The sequence below is a fragment of the Silene latifolia genome, chromosome 3 (genome assembly GCF_048544455.1).
Source record: "Silene latifolia isolate original U9 population chromosome 3, ASM4854445v1, whole genome shotgun sequence".
In the NCBI taxonomy this organism is placed as follows: domain Eukaryota; kingdom Viridiplantae; phylum Streptophyta; class Magnoliopsida; order Caryophyllales; family Caryophyllaceae; genus Silene; species Silene latifolia.
This window is the reverse complement of record NC_133528.1, coordinates 97,001,553-97,024,697: the sequence shown is the minus strand read 5'-3', so window position 1 is coordinate 97,024,697 and position 23,145 is coordinate 97,001,553. Positions and strand designations below refer to the sequence as shown.

General features: G+C 39.3%; 1 protein-coding gene and 1 long non-coding RNA gene across 2 annotated transcripts; one reads left to right on the top strand and one right to left on the bottom strand.

The window, feature by feature from the left end:
* The first annotated feature begins 1,551 nt into the window (after positions 1-1,551).
* LOC141649376 (uncharacterized) lies at positions 1,552-2,244 on the top strand. Its single transcript, XM_074458069.1, has one exon. The coding sequence runs from the start codon at positions 1,552-1,554 to the stop codon at positions 2,242-2,244; it is 693 nt and encodes a 230-aa protein (XP_074314170.1).
* Positions 2,245-17,709: 15,465 nt separating this feature from the next.
* Positions 17,710-18,470, bottom strand: LOC141646191 (uncharacterized). The gene is made up of 2 exons (XR_012545414.1): positions 18,259-18,470; positions 17,710-17,988 (listed from the first exon to the last, which is right to left on the bottom strand). It is a non-coding gene; the product is annotated as an uncharacterized LOC141646191 (long non-coding RNA).
* Between the last annotated feature and the right edge of the window lie 4,675 nt (positions 18,471-23,145).

Sequence of the window (23,145 nt, the reverse complement as noted above, 5' to 3'; positions counted from 1 at the left end):
CCCTCTTAACTAAATTGTCACCAAGTTTCATGATTTTTCAAGGTCATTTACTATTTTTATAAAAATCCCCAAGTTTATTGCATTCCCTGAAAATTGCTCTTTTGCCTGTTTCAGGATTGTCCAATTTGTGCTTGTCCCCATAGTTTACACTGCAAATTCTGGTTATCAGAGCTTAGGTTCATAACACAATCCTACCTTGTGTTAGTCCTGAGTGAGAGAGAGATAAGTCCATTTTCCCAGCTACATCAAAACTACAAAAACAACCCAATGAGTGAGGAGAGATTAGCAGGAATGGAAGCAAAGATGGATCAGTTAACCAACCTGGTTAATGTGACCCTGGAAGCTGTGAATACTGTGATGGCAAATATTCCCACTCCAGAAAGAGGAAGGCCACCACCCTACAGAGGAAGAGGCAGGGGTAGAGGTATCCTTGGAGCAGGAAGGGGCCAACCACACCCTCGAATGAAGAGGAACTCAACTCGGATTCAAGAATCCATGATGGAAGAAGGTAACTACTTGGCTAGAGATAAGGATGTTAAGGTAGAGATCCCTGATTTCCATGGTAGTTTAAATCCTGAGGACTTGTTAGACTGGCTTAGATCTGTTGAGAGAGTCTTTGAGTTTAAAAATTATGATGACAGAAAGGCTTTTAAGGTTGCTATTTTAAAACTCAAGAGCTATGCATCTCTTTGGTATGAGAGTATGAAACACCAAAGGATTAGAGATGAAAAGGAACCAGTTAGGTCTTGGCTTAAGTTAAAAAAGAAGTTAAAGGAGAAATTTATAGCTAAAGACTATACTCAGGATATCTTTATTAAGGCGACTCGGTTGAGACAAGAGCAATTAACTGTTGAGGACTACCTTAGGAGCTTTGAACAACTAACCCTACAATGTGAGGTCACTGAAAAACCTGAGCAAAAGATTGCTAGGTTCATTGAGGGTTTGGACCCTAAGATAGCTAGCAAGGTGAGAATGCAACAAGTCTGGTCATTTGATGAGGCAGTTAACCTAGCCTTAAGAATTGAGAAACTAGGGAAGGTGAAGCCTGCAACACCCAAATTTCCCACCAGAACAACATTCAAACCCTACACTGGTGTCAAAATTACTGAGGTACCTAAACCAGCTACCCAACCAACAAAGAGACAAAGGGAAGGCACCCATGTATCCCAAACCCAACCCACCTCTATCCAGGGATAAGATCAAGTGCTTCCAATGCCAGGGCTTTGGCCATTTTAAGAAGGACTGCCCTTCTAACAGAGCTCTCACAGCTATGGAGATTGAAGAATGGGAAAGGGAAGGTCTAGTTGAGTATGAGGAAGAAGAGACACTGGTTCCAGCAGAGATGGAAACTGGGGGAACGATCAAGGACAAGTTGTTGCTCACCCTGACACAGGGCACAATTTGGTCCTATGGAGGGTTATGCACTCTCAACCAGCTCCTCTAGAAGCTGATCAGAGGTCCATAATATTCAGGAGTAGGTGCACTGTCCAAGGGAGAGTGTGTAATTTGATCATTGATGGAGGTAGCTGTACCAATGTAGCTTCCACCATCATGGTTAGCAAGCTGAACTTGCCTACTCAGGAGCACCCCAATCCATACAAACTGAGATGGTTAAGCAAAGGATCTGAAGTGAGAGTTGACAAGCAATGCATTGTTCCTTTTTCAATTGGGAAGGTGTACAAGGATGAAGTACTGTGTGATGTGGTCCCTATAGATGCCTGCCATCTACTGCTAGGGAGACCATGGGAGTTTGACAGGAGTACCACTCACCAGGGGAAGGAAAATGTCTATCTTTTCAAGCATAATGGGAAGAGAGTCACTCTGACTCCCTTACCACCAAACCAGAGGGGTTATGGAAGTCCTAACATGCCTGAGGAGGTTAATGGAGTACTATTTCTATCTGAGGCAGCTATGATCAAGGAGCTGAGGCAAGAACAACCTGTATTGTTTCTCCTATCAAGGGAAACCAACACTGAGTGGAACAAAGATGTGCCTGTAGAGGTTCAACCCCTAATTAAGAAGTACAAGGAGGTTTTTCCAGCTGAGTTGCCTAGTGGATTGCCACCCCTGAGAGGCATTGAGCATCACATAGACCTTGTACCTGGTTCTGTGCTTCCTAACAGGCCAGCTTACAGGTGTGATCCCACAACAACCAAGGAGCTACAACATCAGATTGAAGAATTAATGACAAAGGGATTTGTAAGGGAATCATTGAGCCCCAAGCGTGCCTTTACTAGTGCCTAAGAAAGATGGAAGTTGGATAATGTGTACTGATAGCAGGGCTATAAACAACATCACAGTCAAGTACAGATTCCCTATTCCAAGGCTAGATGACATGTTGGATGAGCTCAGTGGGGCTAAGATCTTTTCAAAGATAGATCTCAGGCAAGGGTATCATCAGGTGAGAATAAGAGAAGGTGATGAATGGAAAACAGCTTTCAAAACCAAACATGGCCTGTATGAGTGGCTTGTCATGCCATTTGGCTTGTCTAATGCTCCAAGCACCTTCATGAGGCTCATGACTGAAGTTCTGAGACCCTGCCTTGGAAAGTTTGCTGTAGTGTACTTTGATGACATACTCATTTACAGCAAAAGTCCATCTGAGCATGTGTTACATTTGGAAGAGATTTTTAAAATACTTAGGGAACAGAAGTTGTATGGGAAGCTTGAAAAGTGTACCTTCATGGTCAATGAGGTAGCATTTCTGGGGTATATTGTATCAGGAAGAGGGATTTCAGTTGATCAGGAGAAGATTCAGGCTATGCAAACTTGGCCCCCACAAACAATCACGTAAAGGGGATTTCATGGCCTGGCATCTTTCTACAGAAGGTTCATTAAAAATTTCAGCTCAATTGTTGCACCAATTACTGAGTGTATGAGAAAGGGAGACTTCCAATGGACTGAAACTGCTCAGCAGTCCTTTGAGAAAATCAAAAAGTTAATGTGTGAAACTCCCATTCTCAAGCTGCCTGACTTTGAACAACTATTTGAGGTAGAGTGTGATGCTAGTGGGGTTGGAATAGGAGCTGTCCTAATCCAAGGCCAAAGACCAGTGGCCTATTTCAGTGAGAAGTTAAATGGAGCCAAGCTGAAATATTCAACTTATGACAAGGAGTTCTATGCAATCATAAGGGCTCTTACACATTGGAGTCACTACTTGAAACCTAAGCCATTTGTGTTGCATTCTGATCATGAGGCCCTGAAGTACATCAATGGCCAACACAAGCTGAGCCATAGGCATGCTAAGTGGGTAGAATTCCTGCAAGCCTTTAACTTTTCAAGCAAATATAAAGAAGGGAAGCAGAATGTGGTAGCTGATGCCCTGTCTAGAAGGCATTCTTTGTTAACTGTCATCAGTAACAAGGTCCTTGGGTTTGAGTTCATAAAGGAGATGTATAAGGAGGACTCTGACTTGTCTGAGGAGTGGATTGTTCTCACAGAAGGAGGCTCAATTCAGGGTAAGAAATATATGCTGCAAGGAGGTTTTTTGTTTCATGGTAATAGGTTGTGTGTGCCAAGGGGATCCTACAGGGATTTACTGATCAGGGAAGTCCATTCAGGAGGGTTAGGGGGACATTTTGGTGTTCAGAAAACCCTGGAGATCTTACAGGACCAGTTTTATTGGCCTAGAATGATGGGGGATGTTCAGGCAGTCCTTAGGAGGTGTTCAACATGCCATAAGGCCAAGAGCTCCTTCCAAGCAGGACCCTACACTCCACTGCCTATCCCTGATAAACCTTGGGAGGATGTGAGCCTTGATTTTATTGTCGCACTACCTAGGACACAGAGAGGCAAAGACTCAATCATGGTGGTTGTGGATAGGTTCAGTAAGATGGCTCACTTCATAGCCTGCAAGAAAAACCGAGGATGCTTTGCTAGTGTTCTTTGAGATATATCTTAAGGAGATTGTGAGACTTCATGGAGTTCCTAAGACGATTGTATCTGACAGGGATACAAAATTTATGAGCTACTTTTGGAAAACCCTGTGGAAGCTACTAAGGACAAAGCTTTTGTTCTGCACATCTCATCATCCACAGACAGATGGCCAAACTGAGGTCACTAACAAAACTTTGGGAAGAATTTTAAGGTGCCTAGTTAGCAAAACCTTGAAGGATTGGGATTTAAAGCTAGCTGCAGCTGAATTTGCATTCAACAGAGCACCATCTACTGCAACTGGTTACAGTCCTTTTGAGATAGTCTATGGGGTTAATCCACTTATGCCCTTGGACTTGTCTTCTGTCCCAAAGGAAGAGATCAGTCCTGATGCCAAGAGAATAGCTGAACAACTGCTGAAGTTGCATGAAACTGTAAGAAAGCAAATTGAAAGGTCCAACGAGCTGTATAAAAAACAATCCAAGAAGCCTAAGAAAAAGAAGGAATTTGAGGCAGGAGATATGGTTTGGTTGCACCTCAGGAAGGAAAGATTCCCCTCCAAAAGAAAGAACAAGCTTATGCCTAGAGCAGATGGGCCATTTGAAGTCTTGGAAAGAATTGGTCCAAATGCTTATAAAATTGACTTGCCAGGGGAATATGGGGTTCATGGCACATTCAATGTGGGTGATCTAAGTCCATTCTATGAAGATTCTGAGGGAGAAGAGGATCCAGGCTTAAGGGCAAGCCCTGTTCAACCAGGGGGGGTTGCAGCAGGAGCTGATAACCAGGCCAACACCTTTTTTATGACAGGCACAATTCAAACCAGTGACACCACTCAGGCAACCTCAACTGCCAGTCCAACTTCACCAGGCCACAAGAACAGCAGCCAGGCTAGCCACCAGCAGCCACCTTGGCCAGCTGAATCCTTGTTCAACTAGTCACAAATTAATCCTAAGGAGCCAGGCCAAATTCCTAAAGCATTGCACAAAAATCCAGACTGAAAAGATAGTTGCAGGAGGGTAAATCAGATAAAGTAAAGTTGCCATTTTTGGCCAAACAAGGGAAAACTCTCAACAAAGAAGAACTTGGCCTGTTCAGCACTCATTTTATAGAGCCTTGAGCTAAATAAGATGCCTGCACCAAAGCCATTTGACCCACAACAACCAGCCAAAGATTTCAGCAACCAAAGACAACATGTCACTATCAACCTGCAGCTCTTTTGTTCTTGTTCAGTTTGCCTTAATTTCTTTTGTATCCGTTGTAAAATAAGTCCACTACTCTTGTTTGCTTCCTAAGTTTAATCCTGGCCCTTAGATGGAGTTGTCTACGGTTTATCATGTACTGAACACTTCACAGAAAGGCCTATATAAGGACCCTTTCTCAGTCTGTTGTACTCAGACTTTGATTAATGAAAACCTTGAGATTTCTCTCAAAAATTTGCAAATCTTTTAACTTTGCTGGGTCTTAGTTATAAGTCAGACTTAATATCTTCTTGTGCTTGCTTAGAAGGTGATTAAGGATCTGTGGTGCTACTTAGAATAGGTCTGTGCTTGCTTGAGCTATTTTAAGTGCATTGTCTGGTTAAGCTTGAATTGATTCTGTGCTTGCTTGAACAATTCAGTCTTAATCTTCCTAAATTATTAAGTTTAATCTCTGTGCTTGCTTGAGAGTAAATTTAATAATTATATCCTCCTTTGTGTCCAGAAAATATCACAAAAACAGTCACAAGAGTCTTTTAAGGAAACTGTCTGAGATTTCTTTTATTTCAGTCTGGTTTTCTATTTATTAAAATTACCTGGAGTGTGTGTAAAATCCTGAGAATTGGCACAGTTTTAGTTTGCCCTCTTAACTAAATTGTCACCAAGTTTCATGATTTTTCAAGGTCATTTACTATTTTTATAAAAATCCCCAAGTTTATTGCATTCCCTGAAAATTGCTCTTTTGCCTGTTTCAGGATTGTCCAATTTGTGCTTGTCCCCATAGTTTACACTGCAAGACTAGTGCCAACGAAGGAACATGTATCTTTCAATAAATTTGAAAAAGTTATTCGTAGCTTGAATGTACAAGGCCTTTCCTTGAGTTAGTCAATCAAGTGCCTGCTTACACTAAATTCATGAAACAACTCTTGTCTAAGAAGAAGTCACTTGAAACTGTGCATACTGTCGAATTAACTAAAGAGTCATGCTCTTATTTGTCCCACACTGCACCTCACAAACTAGAAGACCCAGGTAGCTTCTCCGTTCCATGTAGCATTGGTACCTTTCCTATTGAGAAAGCCTTATGTGACTTAGGAGCTAGTATAAGTGTAATGCCCTTGAGTCTTACTAGGAAGCTAAAATTGACTAGGTTTGCAGTCACCGACATGACAGTACAGATGGCTGACCGATCTGAGGTCCAGCCAATAGGGGTCTTAGAGGACATCCCCGTGCAAATAGGGAAGTTATTCTTCCCTGTTGACTTCGTCGTACTTGATATGCCTGAGGATGCCCATATTCCTATCATATTGGGTAGACCATTTCTGCACACTGCTAGTGCAGTCATCGATGTAGGTTCGGGTACTTGGACCTTTAAAGTAGGGAAGCATTCCATTGTTTTTGCCCAACCTGCTAAGAAGAAAGACCCCATGTGGCCTGTAACTTGCAATACGGTTTCTGAAAAGAAATCTTATTTTATACTTCCCGATATGCCTGTCTCTATTTCTACTCCTGTTGTGACACCTCCGCCCCGGACTGGGAGCAAATTGGAGGAAGATTCGCCTATTTCTGATATTGCAGGAGCTGGTTTGGGGAAGGAAGAGCTGCAAGTTACTCCAGCTGCGAAGGAGCCAATCATTTCACGAGGCGGTCTTGGTTGCCTTAGCTATGGCACTGATGAGGAAGTTGATGATGAGCCGGTCAATGTGAGGGAGTCCGATTTGGACTTTGATGAGCCGGAGGAGATCATTGACTGGGGAGATATAGAAGATGTCGATCCATTGAGTTCGGCAGATGTTGAAGCTAAGAAGGGTGCAGTTGAGAAGATGAGCACCGTTGAGGCTACCTCTTGTAGCCAGAAGCCGATGAAGTGGGCCATACCATGGCCATTCTTGATCAACTATTAGTTGATAAAATGCTTTATCAAACATTTACTTTATTGCTTTTAAGACTATTTACCGTATTTTGTGTGCGCGAGACTTCACATTTTATTTTGCTTGCTTAGGATTTTATACGCTTTAGACTTTACTTTGGGTTTTTCGCAATTTTGGGCGCGTATTATTGTGCATTTGCAGGTTTTTAGACCTTATTAGCTCACGTTATTGAGCAAATACGAAGAAATAAGAAGTTACAGCAGTATCTTCGGTCGATCGACTGGCAACATTAGTCGATCGACTGCGTTGCAGTTTCCAGGAGCTACTGTTCCTTTCACCCTGGTCGATCGACTGGGCTAAGTGGTCGATCGACCGCCCTGCACTGCTGTACATGTTCACGACCTCTCCCCTGCTGTGTTTGGTCGATTTGCGGACTTGAGGAAGTTTTCTACTCCACTTTATCTTCCGTCATTTATATATTTCTTCTATTTTCTCGGTTGTGCACATAATACCGCTTCATTATTGTCTTTCTCGATTTTATGCGTGGTACTTTGTTTGTCTTTTCAGGTACTTATTGGTAGCACTGCTGGCTACTGAAACCTCCTAGCTCACGCTGGTTTGGGGAGGTTTCCTTTGCTGCGCTTAAAGTCTTGTGAGTTCCCGATTTCCACTTCATGTCATATTTATTTGTTTATTTTCTCGCAAATTCTCATTTCTCTTTTCTTCATTACATGATTTTGCACAATGGGGACATTGTGCGATTTGGTTTAGGGAAGGGTTTTGCGTCGCATATCATTTGCTTGCATTCACGTTTACATTTTCGTTTTGCATCGTTTATTTCATTTCTTATATATACAAAATTCAAAAAAAAAATTGAAAAATTTCAAAAATTTCAAAAATTTCAAAAAATTGCACGTTTATTTTAGCATATAGGTCGAGTCGGAACGGTAGTATTTCAATGATGACATTGCATTTGCAGCTGTTTTATGCCTCAGCCTTGCTAATTGACATGTTATTAGTAGAATCGTTTATGCATATCTACGAGTTTTCGTTACATTATTTGCTGAACTTGAGACTTGACTTAGAAATTTGGCAAACTACATCATATTTCTGAGAATTAGAGCCTATAACTGGTGACATTCATGACCAGTTTATCTAGAATGTGAGTAGTTACTCCTTATGAGACATGTTACATAAATGTGCATAAATATGAACTTGATCTACTTAATACATGTATGCATTCGGTTTGTGGTTTGTTGACACATGTGGTAGAGGTTTCCCTTTTCTCGTTTTACCCATAAGCTCCACACTGCCAAAAATATCCTTTTTGTCCTATTTACTACATCCTACATTTAGCCTGCCTTTGTCAAGCTAGTAGTTTAGTTTTGGGATTGTTACTCGTTTTTGGTGGCATATGTTATGTTGAGATGTTGTCGGGAGAATGAAAAGAAAGGGACGAAAGAAAGAAATAGAAAAGAAGAAAAAAAAGATGAAAAATGATTCGAAAAAGAAAAAAAGAGAGTTCTGTACTGTTCAAAGCAGTCGATCGACTGCCAATTCTGGTCGATCGACTGGAGTTCGAAGGAGAAAGAAAAGAAATCAATTTTCGCATAATTCAAGCTTTATCTTATGGCGATTTTTGCTCCCATGTACTATTTATATCTTATGGGGAGTTAGTTGATTACTGTTATACCGGAGATTGTGAGTTTTGTGCTTGCTATAGCACCGTGTTAATTGATTTTTGAGCAAGAAGTTGGATATTATCACATGGTTCCGTTTTGGTACTAGCTTGATCACCTGTACCTCCTCATTTCCATAAAATGTTTTGCCTCTTCTTACCCGTACCTCACATATCCATATATACCTCGGCATGTGTCACGGTCAATCACAATGTTCTCGCTGATTTTACAATCAAGCGCCTCCAGTTTCTCGACATTCTCAATCATGCTGAGAATGTGTGGGCTAACCGGTTGGCCCTTCTGGAGTTTCGCCTCAAAGAAGCGACAGGTGTGCTCATAGGTCACGATTCTCGGTGCTTTCGAGAATTCCTTAGTGAGCGTGGTGAAAATCTTGTTTGCACCTTGGGCTATGAAGCGTTTCTGCAAATTGGGTTCCATTGCAAAAATGAGTACGTTCTTTATTGCACCTGCTTCCATGGCGAAATCGTTATACTTGTCGATCTCGTTAATTCCAGCCGTGGGGCCTGGGTTTGGCGGGATGGGCTCAGTCAGATATTTGAGCTTCCCGTCAGCAATGGCAGCATTCCGTAATGCCGCCTCCCGATCCGCGCGAAGTTTGATCCATCATTCTTCGATCGAGTAGATCGATTCATCTGATCCATGAAGATCCGAAGCCAGGACTCACGGTCCAATGTGACACTTGGCATTGGGTCGTCAGCACGGCCAGCCATTATGTTATTAGCAGTTTAAATGATCGTGATCTACACTGAAAAAGAAGGGAAAAACAAAACGAAATAAGCAACTCATCGAGGTGATTTAAGTCTATTTAAAATTCATTTTAACGTGTAGACTCATTGCACTTGCATAATTGATCTCCCTCAAGAAAAATATAAGTGATCCCAAGACTCAATTTCCGTAAATTGATAAGCCAACTGTTTAGCTAGTTCTACCGTTAGAACTCTTGGTCGATAGATTTCCGTAAATCCTATCTATAGTCCACCATAATCACAGGATCGTACGAGTGACCATAGTGTTGAGATAAAATAGGTCAATCAGTTCCAACTTACCCGACGTAGAAGGGGTCATATTATGTCTACCGACGAAGAAGGGATTCATTGGAGTTTGACCTATAAAGACTATTCTCAATTTTTGGTTATACGAGGAAGATCCCATCAACTTAGTTTTAATTCATTTTAAGTGAACGAAAAACTAGCATTACGTGAATGAATTAAATTAGGTGATGGCTTAAGTAAAAACGTGTGATATTTGTATATCAAAGAAAACTAACGCGTGACCTCTATATGTGTCAGTTTTCATGCAATTATTAGGTGGTTTGGTTTTTAGGCGGAATATGATGCAAACTATCGTTACGATGAAAACAAAAATAAAAATGCAATACGTAAATAAAAGTCCTAGTGTGGCCTATCCTAGCAAAAAGAACATAATACAACTTTGGAATCCACCGTTGGACCCGAGAAGCTTGTCTTGATGTTCCATCTTGATCCATGTAACGGGAGTGAGCATTCGATTCTCCATCTTTGGTCTTCTCAAAATTACAATTTAAAATTTACAAAATATAAACCTATTTACATTCTAAATAAAAACTGTAATTACAAGGAAAAGCCAAAACGGAGATACAAGATCTCAAAATACAACCAAGACCGTGTTCCATCATTACGGTAACACGTTCTACTAAGGCCACACTAAGTTACAACCGTTTGTAAAATTAAATACGTAATAAAACATTCAAGACATTCAAAATAACGATAAATAAAATGCATCAACTAAAATAAAATTTATTCGTGACATAATTCCGTAATTATGTTAAATTTATCCAAACCACCTTTTAATGATTAAAATTATGTGACAAAGCCGCTTTAATCAACTTAATTTTAATCCATTACAATCCGTTACTTTAAACCGCTTTAAAATAACTAAATGGTACGTGAGTGAACCGTTTCACTATCAAGCGAATGCACAAAATCTGTATTATGCACATTGAAATGGCCGAAAAAAAATTAAAACCGAAATTTTTTTTTTCTTTTCTCTCACGGCAGAACCGAGAGCAGCTCAACAAATTTTTTTTTTTTTTTTTATATGGCAACTCAAACCGCGAGCATCAACAAGCCAAAACAAGATCGATTTGGTAAAACCAATTGCAATTAAACCTAATCCGTATAGAATTGAATCTACAATTGATAAAACTTTAACATATTGCAATGAATATCGATTACAAAAACAATATGCAAAGAACAAATCGAAAACAAAACAAATCATCCGTGTAAAAACATGTCACGGTTTTCAAAAAAAAAAAAACAACAACCGTGTAAACAGGGCACGGTTTACAAAGCAAAAAAAACAGAAAACAGGCCGAGACAAAAAAATTGCAGCCGCACGTTTTTTTTTTATGCAAAAATTTATCGATTCAATTCGTTTAATGAAAATCAACATGAAAAATTTACGTGGCCTCGTTCTGATACCACTTGTAGGAAAATATCCGTAAAATTCCCTTAAATTTTAGGACTATAACGTATCTTTAACATGTGATTATTGTCATAAAACAAAAATACAAGAGAAAACGATAAAGAACAAGAATCAACCTCGGGTCCTTTGCGAATGCGGCCTAAGAACAGAAATCAATATAGATTTCCTCCTAATTGTTGCACCCAAGATCGTCTGAGACTATGCCCCTTGTGCTAGAAAGTACTCTCTAATTGCCTTGCAATATTGAGAGAGTTATTGTGAGGTTTTCGATGTGAGATCTAGAATTTCAGAGAGAATTGCCCCGAAACCCTAATTTTGTGTGCAAATGAGATGATTAGGGCAAAAGGAGAGAGAGCATCTCCTTTTGTTTGGTTCGTCCAAACCGTGAGCCAAGGGGAGGGAGTGGGCTTTCACTTCCTCCTTATTTTTAACTCGTGATCCGACTCAAAATGCTAAAATGTATATGACGGGATTTTTATTATAAATCGTCATCGGTTATCGGTTATTAAAATACCAACTAGTGACATGACTCAGTCGATATATTAATACTTGTCCGACAATGACAATATTGTATAATTAATTAATTCAATATACATTAATTAAATATAACCGTTTATATTTAATTTACGAATTAACCGTTTAATTCGCCTTAGCCCGTATTATTTAATCCGTATTAAATAATTATCTCAACATCGCGTTTGACTAATTATTAGTCAATAACTCCGACTAACTGTTTAGTCAAATTAGGCATCAACATGACTGTATTTTCATACCGTCACATCTCTCAAACGTATCCTATAGGTGTGACTTTTAGGGACCAGTTGATCACCGCCATCTGTATGACAATAACGTCAAACTTATCTAGCAAGCCAACCGTTATTGATAAACGTGGACCAACTGATAATAATACAAAAGTGTACCCTTTGATCCTTTTAGAGATTTATATGTCATTGCACTAACTGTAAAGGACACCAGCCCCAACAATATATACGGTCATAGAGATTACTTTTATATTATATTGCAGGCATGTTCTTATAGGTCGTAGTTAGGTGAGAGTCTCTACAAAATTGAATTCTTTCTATCCTCTTATATATTCACCTGTGCTTATGTGTGATATGAGCGACCCGTGAGAGTCCAATTTGATAAGTCTCTATAGTTGGCGGTTCAGCAGTTTTTAACGACTCCATAACTCGTTTGCATGATTCATTTGCTAATTGATTGTTAGTTATTGCAATAAAATGGTTTAGGCTTTACAGTTTGCAATTCGCTCTGAGATTGAACTCGTTCCAATAGGTCATTAGATCGAGTCTTGTTCTTGCTTGGGGACAAGCAAGAGTTTGGTTTGGGGAAGTTTGATGCGTGTCATTTATATGATGTTTTACACCTCATTTTACACGCATTTCAGAGCTCATTTGTGTAGTTTAAGCTACCATTTCCCCCATTTCCGTCTACTTTCGTGTTTTTGTACATTATTGCAGAAATGTGAAGAATTCAACGGAAATCGAGCTAAATCCGTCCCCGAGTATCTTGCATTGCATTTGACGTGAAGTATTCACTTAAGGAACGAGCTTGGTGCGCATTTCAAGGCCTAAAAGACAAATCCACGAGATTATAGAAGTCAAGTACCAGCTAAAGCAGTCGATCGACCAGTACCCTTAGTCGATCGACCAACTTGCGGGATCCAGAAGCTACTGTACACTGCTACTCAGTCGATCGACCGTCGTGCTTAGTCAATCGACCACACCGCTACTGATGCGTGTCTTTTATATGATGTTTTACATCCCATTTTACACGCATTTCAGAGCTCATTCATGTAGTTTATGCTACATTTCTCCCTGTTTCCGTCTACTTCCGTATTTTTGTACATTATTGCAGAAATGTGAAGAATCCAGTGGAAATCGAGCTAAATCCGTCCCCGAGTATCCTGCATTGCATTTGACGTGAAGTATTCACCCGAGGAACGAGCTTGGTGCGCAATTCAAGGCCCGAAAGACAAATCCACGAGATTATAAAAGTCAAGTAGCAGCTCAAGCGGTCGATCGACCATCACCATCAGTCGATCGACCAACCATCGGTCTTCAGAAGCTACTGCTCATTGTTATTCAGTCGATCGACCAGTCCTTGCAGTCGATCGACCAATCTGCTATCCCAGACGAGAATTAAAAGACCAAGGAAGCGCAAGCCCATTGCGTTTAGGTTTTGGAAATAAAAGTTACGTATGTTTGCTATATAACATAACCTAGAACATCAGAAGAATGATTCAGTTTTTCATTCAGTTTTCATCCAGTTTTTAATCAAGTTTTTATACAGTAACATTTAGTTTGATAATTAGGGTTTGGAATATTGTTTAGCATCGGAATTTTCGTTTCTCAATCGTTCCTCTGCAATTTCGGTATTCTTCCTGCCCTATTTTTAGTTTCATTACTTTATTGCTTATAGTATAGAATTGTTAGTTAGTCCCCCGAAACCTTTATCATCGTTTATGTCAATTGTTTATTTTATCGTTTCAAGTATGAATTCTTTTGTTTATTTAATTAGTTTTATCGTAGTTATACCCATCAGCATGAGTAGATAAATCAATTGTGCTAGGATGTAGGGGAATTATAGCGTAGGCGGCATCATAAAGAACACGGCCTGACTCGCGTGTTGGTCGATCGACCACCATAACCGGTCGATCGACTGACCACGTGAGGTTTTTATTTTCGTTTTAATTGTTTTAATTCTTTATTCGACGAATCTAGTGCACACGACAAGTGCACACGACTAGTTGGATGTTTAGGATATGACTGACCCATTAGATCAAGAGATAGGGACAGTTGTTAGACCATCAATTAAAATGACTAAACTAAATTGAGATCGAAAGATAGGTATAGTTTAGACCGTAAATCACTTTTCAGGACGAAAGTTAGTATTAGTGATATTAGGGACCTATAGCGAGATCGAAAGATGTTATTTGTTAAGAGTGGACCGAGAGGACCTCTTTATTTCCCGCCTCATGTGTTTTGATTTAGACCTGTTTAGTATGCTGCCGCCGAAGCTATAACAAACCGATCATCCTAGTACCCCTTCTTTATCTGTTTGATCCGTCTTTTTAATTTATTGTCTTTATTTACTCTTAGCTATAGACCAATCCAATTCAACCCCCACAATTGTTACCTTAGACTTTTATTAGACAGCTAGAAATTATGTCTGCCTCCTCGTGGTTCGACCCTGTTACCACTAGCCTTGGTTAGTCTTAATAGGAAATTATAAATCTTATTTTTGGTACTCTCAACGACGGGTATCAAATTTTGGCGCCGTTGCCGGGGAGGCAATAGTTCTAATTTTTTGTTTTTTTAATTTAGTCTTTCTTAGTTTAAGGGACTTCTATTCCTTAAACTCTTCTTATATTCTTTTTGTAGTTTCCTCTTATGCGCAGGTCACAGGGTGGTGAACTAGTACCATTCAATCCTGAGATTGAGAAATCTTTGCGCGAGTTGAGACGATCACAAAGGATATTACCGACAGAGGAAGAGCTGAGTACTCTGTCAAGCTATTACGAGAACGAGCTGTTCGAGGAAGATCCACATTCTTCACCCGTTTCCACCTCTTCAGCCGAGATAGTCACTTCTCAAGAAATTCTAGTCATGGCTGAGGAAGCAAGTATAGCTAGTCATTCTGAGCCGACAGCTGCAAATTTATATAAGGGGTTCGAATTACCAGGAGATGACAGGAAATTCGAACCAAAGCCTTCATACATTAGTATGGTTAAGAGAAACCAGTTCGGGAGCTGCAAATGAAGATGCGGCTAAGCATATGGAGACATTTATTGACTCTCATCATTGTTCCATACCCCCACCAGCGGCGTGACCCAAGACCAGATCAAGGAGACCATGTTCATTTTCTCGCTCCGTGATGCTGCAAGGGAGTGGTATAGAGATCTGGATCGAGCTGCTCATGGGATCACCGACTGGAATTCCTTGGCATTGGCATTCTACAAGAAGTACTTTTCTGCTTCAAAGACGATTGCTATTAGAGCTCAAATCACGAGTTTCAAACAAGGGCCGGATGAGAACTTCCACGAGGCATGGGTCCGATTTAAGAAGCTGGTGCGAACCATACCGCACCATGGTTTCGAAAAATGGAGCTTGTGCAATCATTTCTATAATGGGCTGTATGACGATCAGAGGGCTATTTTGGATGCTGCAGCTAATGGCCGATTTGCTGAGAACTTGGGAGAGACCAAGGGGTGGAAGATCATCGACGATCTAGCCACCCACAAGGCTGAGTATGGGAATTCCAGAGGGAACCAGAGGAGAGCTGCTGAATCTTCCTCTCGTTCTTTGCACTTGAAGCTCTCACTGCGAGATTTGACAAATATGAATTAGGAAGAGCTTCAAAGGGGGTATTTACCAAGTAAATCTTTGTGTCGACGGTCCTTTCGTCTCGTGAAAGGTGCGGAGCTGAGGGACACGTTTCGAAGAATTTCCCTAGTCCCTTTGAGTCTTGTGCTGCCTTTCAACATTATAGGCAGACAAACACCTACTATGAGCCTAATGTTCATTCCAACCTGAGGTGGAGTAGCCAGAATGTCCTGAATCCAACTCCACCTCCGCAGCAGCAACCCTATGTGCCCCCTCATCAAAAGCAACAACAATATCAAAAACCTCCTTATGTGCCGCAGAAAAACAATCAATCCCACAGTTCGATTTTGCTTGAGTTCAAGAACTTGTTCTTTGAAGGAGTCCCAAGCAAGAGAGGCCGGGATGAAGCTACTAGAGAGCCAAATTGCTCAATTGGCTAGTAAGAGTACCACTCGAGCTCCGGGACACTTACCGACTCAAACCGACCAAAAGGAGACTCTAAACGCTATAACGTTGAGGAGTGGGTCCACCCTGGAGGGGCCTGCCATGGTCGAGGACGCTGTTGAAAAGAATGAGGCAGATCCAAGTCAAAAGAAAGCTGTAACGAATAATTCAAAGAAAAAGGCGTCTACCAGGTATATCGGTCGATCGATCGATACATCCGTCGATCGATCGATACGCGGGTTACTGGCAGCTTTCTCGAATCGTACACCTCGGTCGATCGACTGAGGATAGTGGTCGATCGACCAAGATCACTGCTGATAACGAGATTTTTTGTCCTCCGATGCCCGATAACTTGAGGGATCATTTGTTTCGGGGCACGACAATCCCGAAAATATTGGGGAAAGACCCGAGTGCTGATGGGTCAGTACCGGCTCCAAAGTTCGATCTGATGACGGTCAATGGCTCACATTTGAGACGGTCTGAGGAGGGTTCAAGCTTCAATAAGGAGAAGGTGGTGGACTTCCAACCTAAGTCCACGGATACCGGCGCGCGCGATTTAGATGAGAGGGCTAAGGTACTTCTTACAGCCCCATATCCGGAGAGACTAGTGCCGACAAAGGAACAGGTATCTTTCAATAAATTTGAAAAGGTTATCCGTAGTTTGAATGTACAAGTACCTTTCCTTGAGTTGGTCAATCAAGTGCCTGCCTACACTAAATTCATGAAACAACTCCTGTATAAGAAAAAGTCACTTGAACATGTTCATACTGTCGCATTAACCAAAGAGTCATGCTCTTACTTGTCTCACACTGCACCCCACAATCTGGAGGACCCGGGTAGCTTTTATGTTCCTTGTAATATAGGTACCTTCTCTATTGAGAAGGCATTATGTGACTTAGGAGCTAGTATAAGCGTCGTGCCTTTGAGTCTAGCTAGGAAGCTCAAACTGACTAGGTTTGCAGTGACCGACATGACCGTCCAGATGGCCGATCGCTCTGCGGTCCAACCCGTAGGAGTCTTAGAGGACATCCCTGTCCAAATAGGGAAGTTTTTCTTCCCTGTAGACTTTGTGGTCCTTGATATGCCTGAGGATGCCCATATTCCCATTATTTTGGGTAGGCCATTTCTCGCACACTTTTTGGTGCAATCATAGATGTCGGTCTAGGAACCTTGACTTTCAGAGTGGGAAAGCACTCCATTGTTTTTGCCCAACCTGCTAAGAAAAAGGACCCCATGTGGCCTGTGACTTGTAATACGGTTTCTGAAAAGAAATCGTACTTTGTGCTTCCTGAATTGCCTGTCTCTATCACTACTTCTGTGTTGACACCTCCGCCCCAGACTGGGAGCAAAAAGGAGCACTACTACATTTAGATTCTATAGCAACACTTTGCTATTGTTGCATAATGTCATATAAATGTTGCAATAGAGTTTATGCAACACTTAATCAAGTGCTACATCAGGTCTTGTTGCATTAGGTCATTGCAACGCTTAATGCAACACTTTTTAATCTGAAGCAACACTTTTGAAAAGTGTTGCATTGGTCATGTTTATGCAACGCTTTTTCAATTGCAAAGGCAACATTTTTTATTTTCTAATGCAACATTTCTTATGTAAAAAAAGCAACACTTCCTGAACTAATGCAATACTTTTCATGTTGATAAGCAACACTTATATGAAATTAATGCAACATTTTTATTTTGGAAACGCAACACTGGTTACGTCCCAAAACAACACTTATAATAAACAAATGCAACACTAATTTATTCAAAAACAACACTTAATAAAGTGCAACGACATAAGGACTTGTAAGACACGCAACAATTGTAATTCTCTCTAATTGTGCATTCAATTGATTCAGTCTCAAAAATATATGTCAATTACATTTCAAAAAAGGATCAAAAGTAGAACTTCGATCTCAAATGTTCAATTATTTAACTAAAACAAATATAACAAATGTTTAAATAGAACAAATAATAATTCTTAACGACTATTTGAAAGCTACTAATTATAAGTCTTCATTCTTGTATTGTGAGCATATATATGTTGCCAACCGGACAAAAAATCAACCCGTCATCATTGTTAATACCTCAAATGCAACCTGTAACATAAAAAATAGAACATTATTAGATTTGAGGATTCAAAGGCTCAATAGGCATAGATGATACGTCACACTTAATTATCACGAAATAATAAATAATGCATTAAAGAACAACTAATTAACAAGGACGTGCAGAAAATAGAGTACGTGATTGTACACAAGGTGTAGCCTATGTGAAACGTTTGAGTTTGATCTGCAAAAGTAGGCCTGTCCACCCATAATAATCACACCAAAGACTCAGAGACCCTCTCTGTTCTCGAGATGACTTACAGCAGCCTGGTCTTGTTGTTCCCTTGTAACACCAAATCTGCTTGCAATTTCCTGAACTACATATAATCTAAAACAATAAAGTAAATAATGAATTACACAACTACTTTCATTGATATTGTTACTCTTCCGAGAGGAGTATCCATATCTACACCATTGCTTTTGACATAATTTTATTTTATTTTACTGATTGAATGACAATGAAGCATCAAGAGTGTTATACTTGAGTAAATACTTAGCAAAGAGTTGAAACATTTCAGCAGTGTTCATCATTAAATTTAGGGTTTACCACTAATAGTAAAGTCGTTTGAAATCAAGATAACCATGCCATTGTTGTTCAACAAATTTAATAATAAACCATGTACCAAAAGGTCCGTAAAAGCATAAAAAAGAACGGCTTATGATTCAAATGCATAGCATAAATATATGATAGACAGCACGCTCATAGCTTCCACGCGTAACTTGTTACCAGGCCCATTGTGAATACTGTTTAACTCTAATAATTCTGCATCAAAAGTTCCAATCATAGCAGCCCTATTGACTACTCTATCTACCTACAGAATTTACTCTAACTACCTACTCTGCCTCATGCTACTAATAAGGTTTATCAATGGTCTGAATGGTTCAAAGGTACACAAACATGCACCAAAGATAGGTGACCTGGTACAACAATTGCCTGGAATGGGTGGGTTAGTTGTGCCAAAAATCGAGTATATGGGATGACAATATGCACTAGAAGCTCACGAATACGAATGACAAATGACAAACTGATCAAGTATGACATGGATATTGAGGATAGATGCTGCTTTTGTGGGCAAGCTGAGGAATGTATATCTCACATCTACTTTGAGTGTGCTTATAACAAGAGAGTTGTTCAGTGCGTGCCTGAACCAGGAAACTAACTGGAGATTCCTTGGGTACCAAAAAGGAGTACAGGCAGCATTGGTTATGGGACAAATGTAAACATGATTGTGTGCTCAAATTTCCAGAGAAGATCGAGAGTGGATACACAAGATGAAGTTAAATGGTGGCTAGGATCATGCCTAGAAATGATTTAGCACATCTAGGGATAGGGAGCTAAATGGTGATCAGAGGACTGCAGCTCACTAATTTAACATAAAATTCACAGACAACACAGATTCAGGCTAAGCGTAAGGATAATTTAAGAAAGCAACACAGCAACACCTAATGCAGCCAGCAGAACGCACTTTTCGAAAAATAAATTAAAATTACAGGAGAAAATTAGAGACAAAAAGAATGAACAATGAAGGAATATATATACCTCATGTTAAGTAATCCTTGACAACATATGGAGGTAGTCTTCCAATTATCTTCTACCAACTTATAAAATTTTTTAGCTTCATCATTCGGACCATTTTGTACGTTAGTGGTACCTTCAAAACAACTTCTAAATCTGTCGTCTAACAATGTGTTGGTATTGTCATTGAAATTTGGTTCTTCATCAAGGGTTTCTACTATGGATTCAGTTGATAAAGGAGACTCTCCATGAAAGGTCCAAACATAATAATTCTCAACAAAACCAAATGCTTTTAAATGATCATACACCTCATGTCTTCGTAACCAATATCGGTTTATACACCTCTTACATGGACATCTTATTTGACTCCCATGAACACGCTTAGAAAATGACACATTAAGGAACTCAATGACTCCATTTTCAAACTCAGGCAAACGTCTAGCTATATACATCCAACTTGTATCATTCCTCATCCTCTGAATTCTGGATTAAATAAGCACAAATCATATACATGTAAAAACAGCAACTGCTTGGAGAATGATAGGAATGATGAGAATTTTAGGCATCAATTTGTTTAAGCATGTAAAAATAATACATTTAGTATTTTAAATTTAAATAATAATTGTCTATGATTGCAAACAAGAAAAGTGGTTCATATATAATTCCAAACAAGAAAAGTGGTTCATATATAAGTCCACACAATGAGGCTTAACCAAAATGGGGACTCCCAACAATGAAATAGTTAACCAATCGTATCATCTTAGATCCTATCTTAACGGGTAGTGCAACAAAAATTAGTCAAATAGAATTACCAAAGAATGGTCCAAAGATCATATAAGAGCTTAATCCTAAAAATAAGCATGTTACTTGACGATGCTAGCTTTCACATATTTTGCTGTACTTACTTAATCTATGAAATGAAAAATCCAAGGATTTAATGACACAAACACAAAAAAAATAAGCTAACAAGAAATTTCCACGGAATCCCGAATACTCAGCTATGTCTCAGAAATGGCTATTTTTTCAAAAATTACATGTTTTTCGCCTAAATTAAAGTGGTGTCTTCTAAATGTTCTAAGTTGAATAAGCAATGAGTCGAGTTTGTACTGTGTAAGTTACTATTTATACTCCTGGCAAAAAAAAAGAAAAAAGAAAAAAGAAAAAAAAACTGCCAAAGTAGATACCTGAGAGCAATCAGATAGTACTTCTCGTTGCTTTCTTTGTAGTGCTTAGCCTGATCAATTGAAACACGCAAAGCATAAGAATACATCTAAAGACTACACATCCTCCATAATGACGTTCTTTCTTTTACTCTTACACTGATCAATGCTCACATTCAAATTAAATTTCATATCAGAAGAGGATAAATGAGATTGCTCATGCATTGTCAAATACAGAAAACAAATTGTCGATGGCAAACTAAATTGACCAAAATAGTCTTTGACAACTAAAACTAAATACGGAACTACCTATCCAGTCATTCATCGTTAACTTAACCAATCTGCCTATCAATAGAACGTATCAAACCATACATAGATCTACCCCTTAGCAATTGGAACTTGGAAGAACCATCCACAGTTCATAAATTCTGTCTAGTAACCAAAACCTATACATAAATCTTAAATCTCCATTCTAAAACAGTCACAAATGACTTGTGCCAAACTGACCAAGCAAATTCGGGAAGCAAATGACCCCCATCTCCTACAATTGAACATTAATTATCCCTTCTGACACAAAATTCGACTGAAAGCAGAGCATAGGTAGAAAACAACCAAACTCACTTACTCACATGAGTGATGCTCGTCTATGTAGGTAAATATTATAGTTAGACAAAGTCCAGATTTCAGACCTTCTTGACAACTAAAGTTGAAATCAGCTCAATAAAACCAAACAAACCAATCTCAAATACACTACTGCAACTACAAGTATTTCTTTATTATTCATATTTTTGATTAATCACACCTTTATTACCCTCTAAGCACAAATTTCAACCAACCAAGTCTACCTGCTTATTATGGATTAATCTTCAGCCAAATTGGTACCAAAGTAAAATCTAATCTAGATGATAAAGTGGGTAGTAACTACTGTAATTAAACTGGACAATTGATTAAGTGGCATCATGTATAAGATTAGGTTTTAGGTTTTAATTAATAATTGATAAAGTGGGCATGAACAAGCAGAAGTTATTACATTATATCGAGAACAAGCAGCAATTAAACTAAACACAAAGAAATTGCGCTTCCTGAGGAACTTATTAATTAAACAACGGTGACAACAACAACTGCGACGAAAACAAAGACGACTACGACGACAGCAACAACAAGAACATCAACGCTATCAATTAAATTACAAACGGAGAAAAAAATTGACCTAAAACAGTACTCTGAGCATCGCCATTTGAATTCGGTGAAGCTTCAAAATAATTAGGTTTACAATTCTGAACATTCGGTTGTTGCGAAATTATCATAAATCGCAGGTAAAATTGAAGAATACTAGAATAAAGTGAGCGAATTAGGGATTTAGGGTTTATTGGTGATTTACTAGGATTCACTATAATTAAATTGGATAATTGTATCCTCAAGCATTAAAATAAAATCAAGATGGACATAAACAAACATACCTTTTGTTTCGCAGATGATGAATTTCCTTTGATCTCACCGATGGATTAGTTAATTTGCAGAAAATGTGCTACAGATGAGATAAAATATAAGGTTGGGTTTTAGGTTAGAGGAGAGAAAATAAATTAAGCATTTTTTTAAGAGGTAAATTGATAAATGTGCGCCAGATTGAAAAGTATTTTTAAGAAACGTAATGTAATTAGAGAATGAGAGAATATTTGATTCCTTTTTTATTTCCGTTTAATTGAGCTTTTGATGGTTAGTATTCCCAAAAGTAAAAAATGGCGCCTGATTTTTACTATTACAAACAATAAGGCGGTAAATGAAATTTTCATAGGAGTATGTAACACTAGTGTTGCTCAAGTGTTGCGACAAAATGCAACATTTGTTTCGAAATGTTGCACCCATAGTAATAGCATGCAATATTTTTCTTAAAGTGATGCCTTATATAGATAAAAGCAACATTTTTGAATAAAGTGTTGCATTATAAACACAAAATTGCAACATAATCACAATGTGTTGCAAACGAAATGTTGCATTACATCCAAATTTGTAGTAGTGTGTTGTTTTAGATGTTGCAAGAGCTGGTTTGGGGAAGGAAGTGCTGCAAGTTGCTTCAACTGTAAAGAAGCCGATCATTCAAAGAGGAGGTCTTGGTTGCCTGAGCTATGGAATTGATGAGGAAGTTGATGACGAGCCGGTCAAAGCCAGAGAGTCTGATTTGGATTCTGACAAGCCCGAAGAGATCATCGACTGGGGAGATGATGAGAGTGTTGACCCATTGAGTTCAGCGGACGTGGAAGCTAAGGATGGTGCAGCTGATCAAATAAGCACCGTTGAGGCTACCTCTAGTAGCCAGAAGCCGACAAAGTGGGCCATACCGTGGCCATTCTTGATCAACTATTAGTTGATCGAGCTCTTTATAAACTTCTTTTTATTTGCTTTTGTTAGACACTTTTTATTGCTTTGGTGTGCGCGAGACTTCGCATTTTATTCTGCTTGCTTAGGATTTTA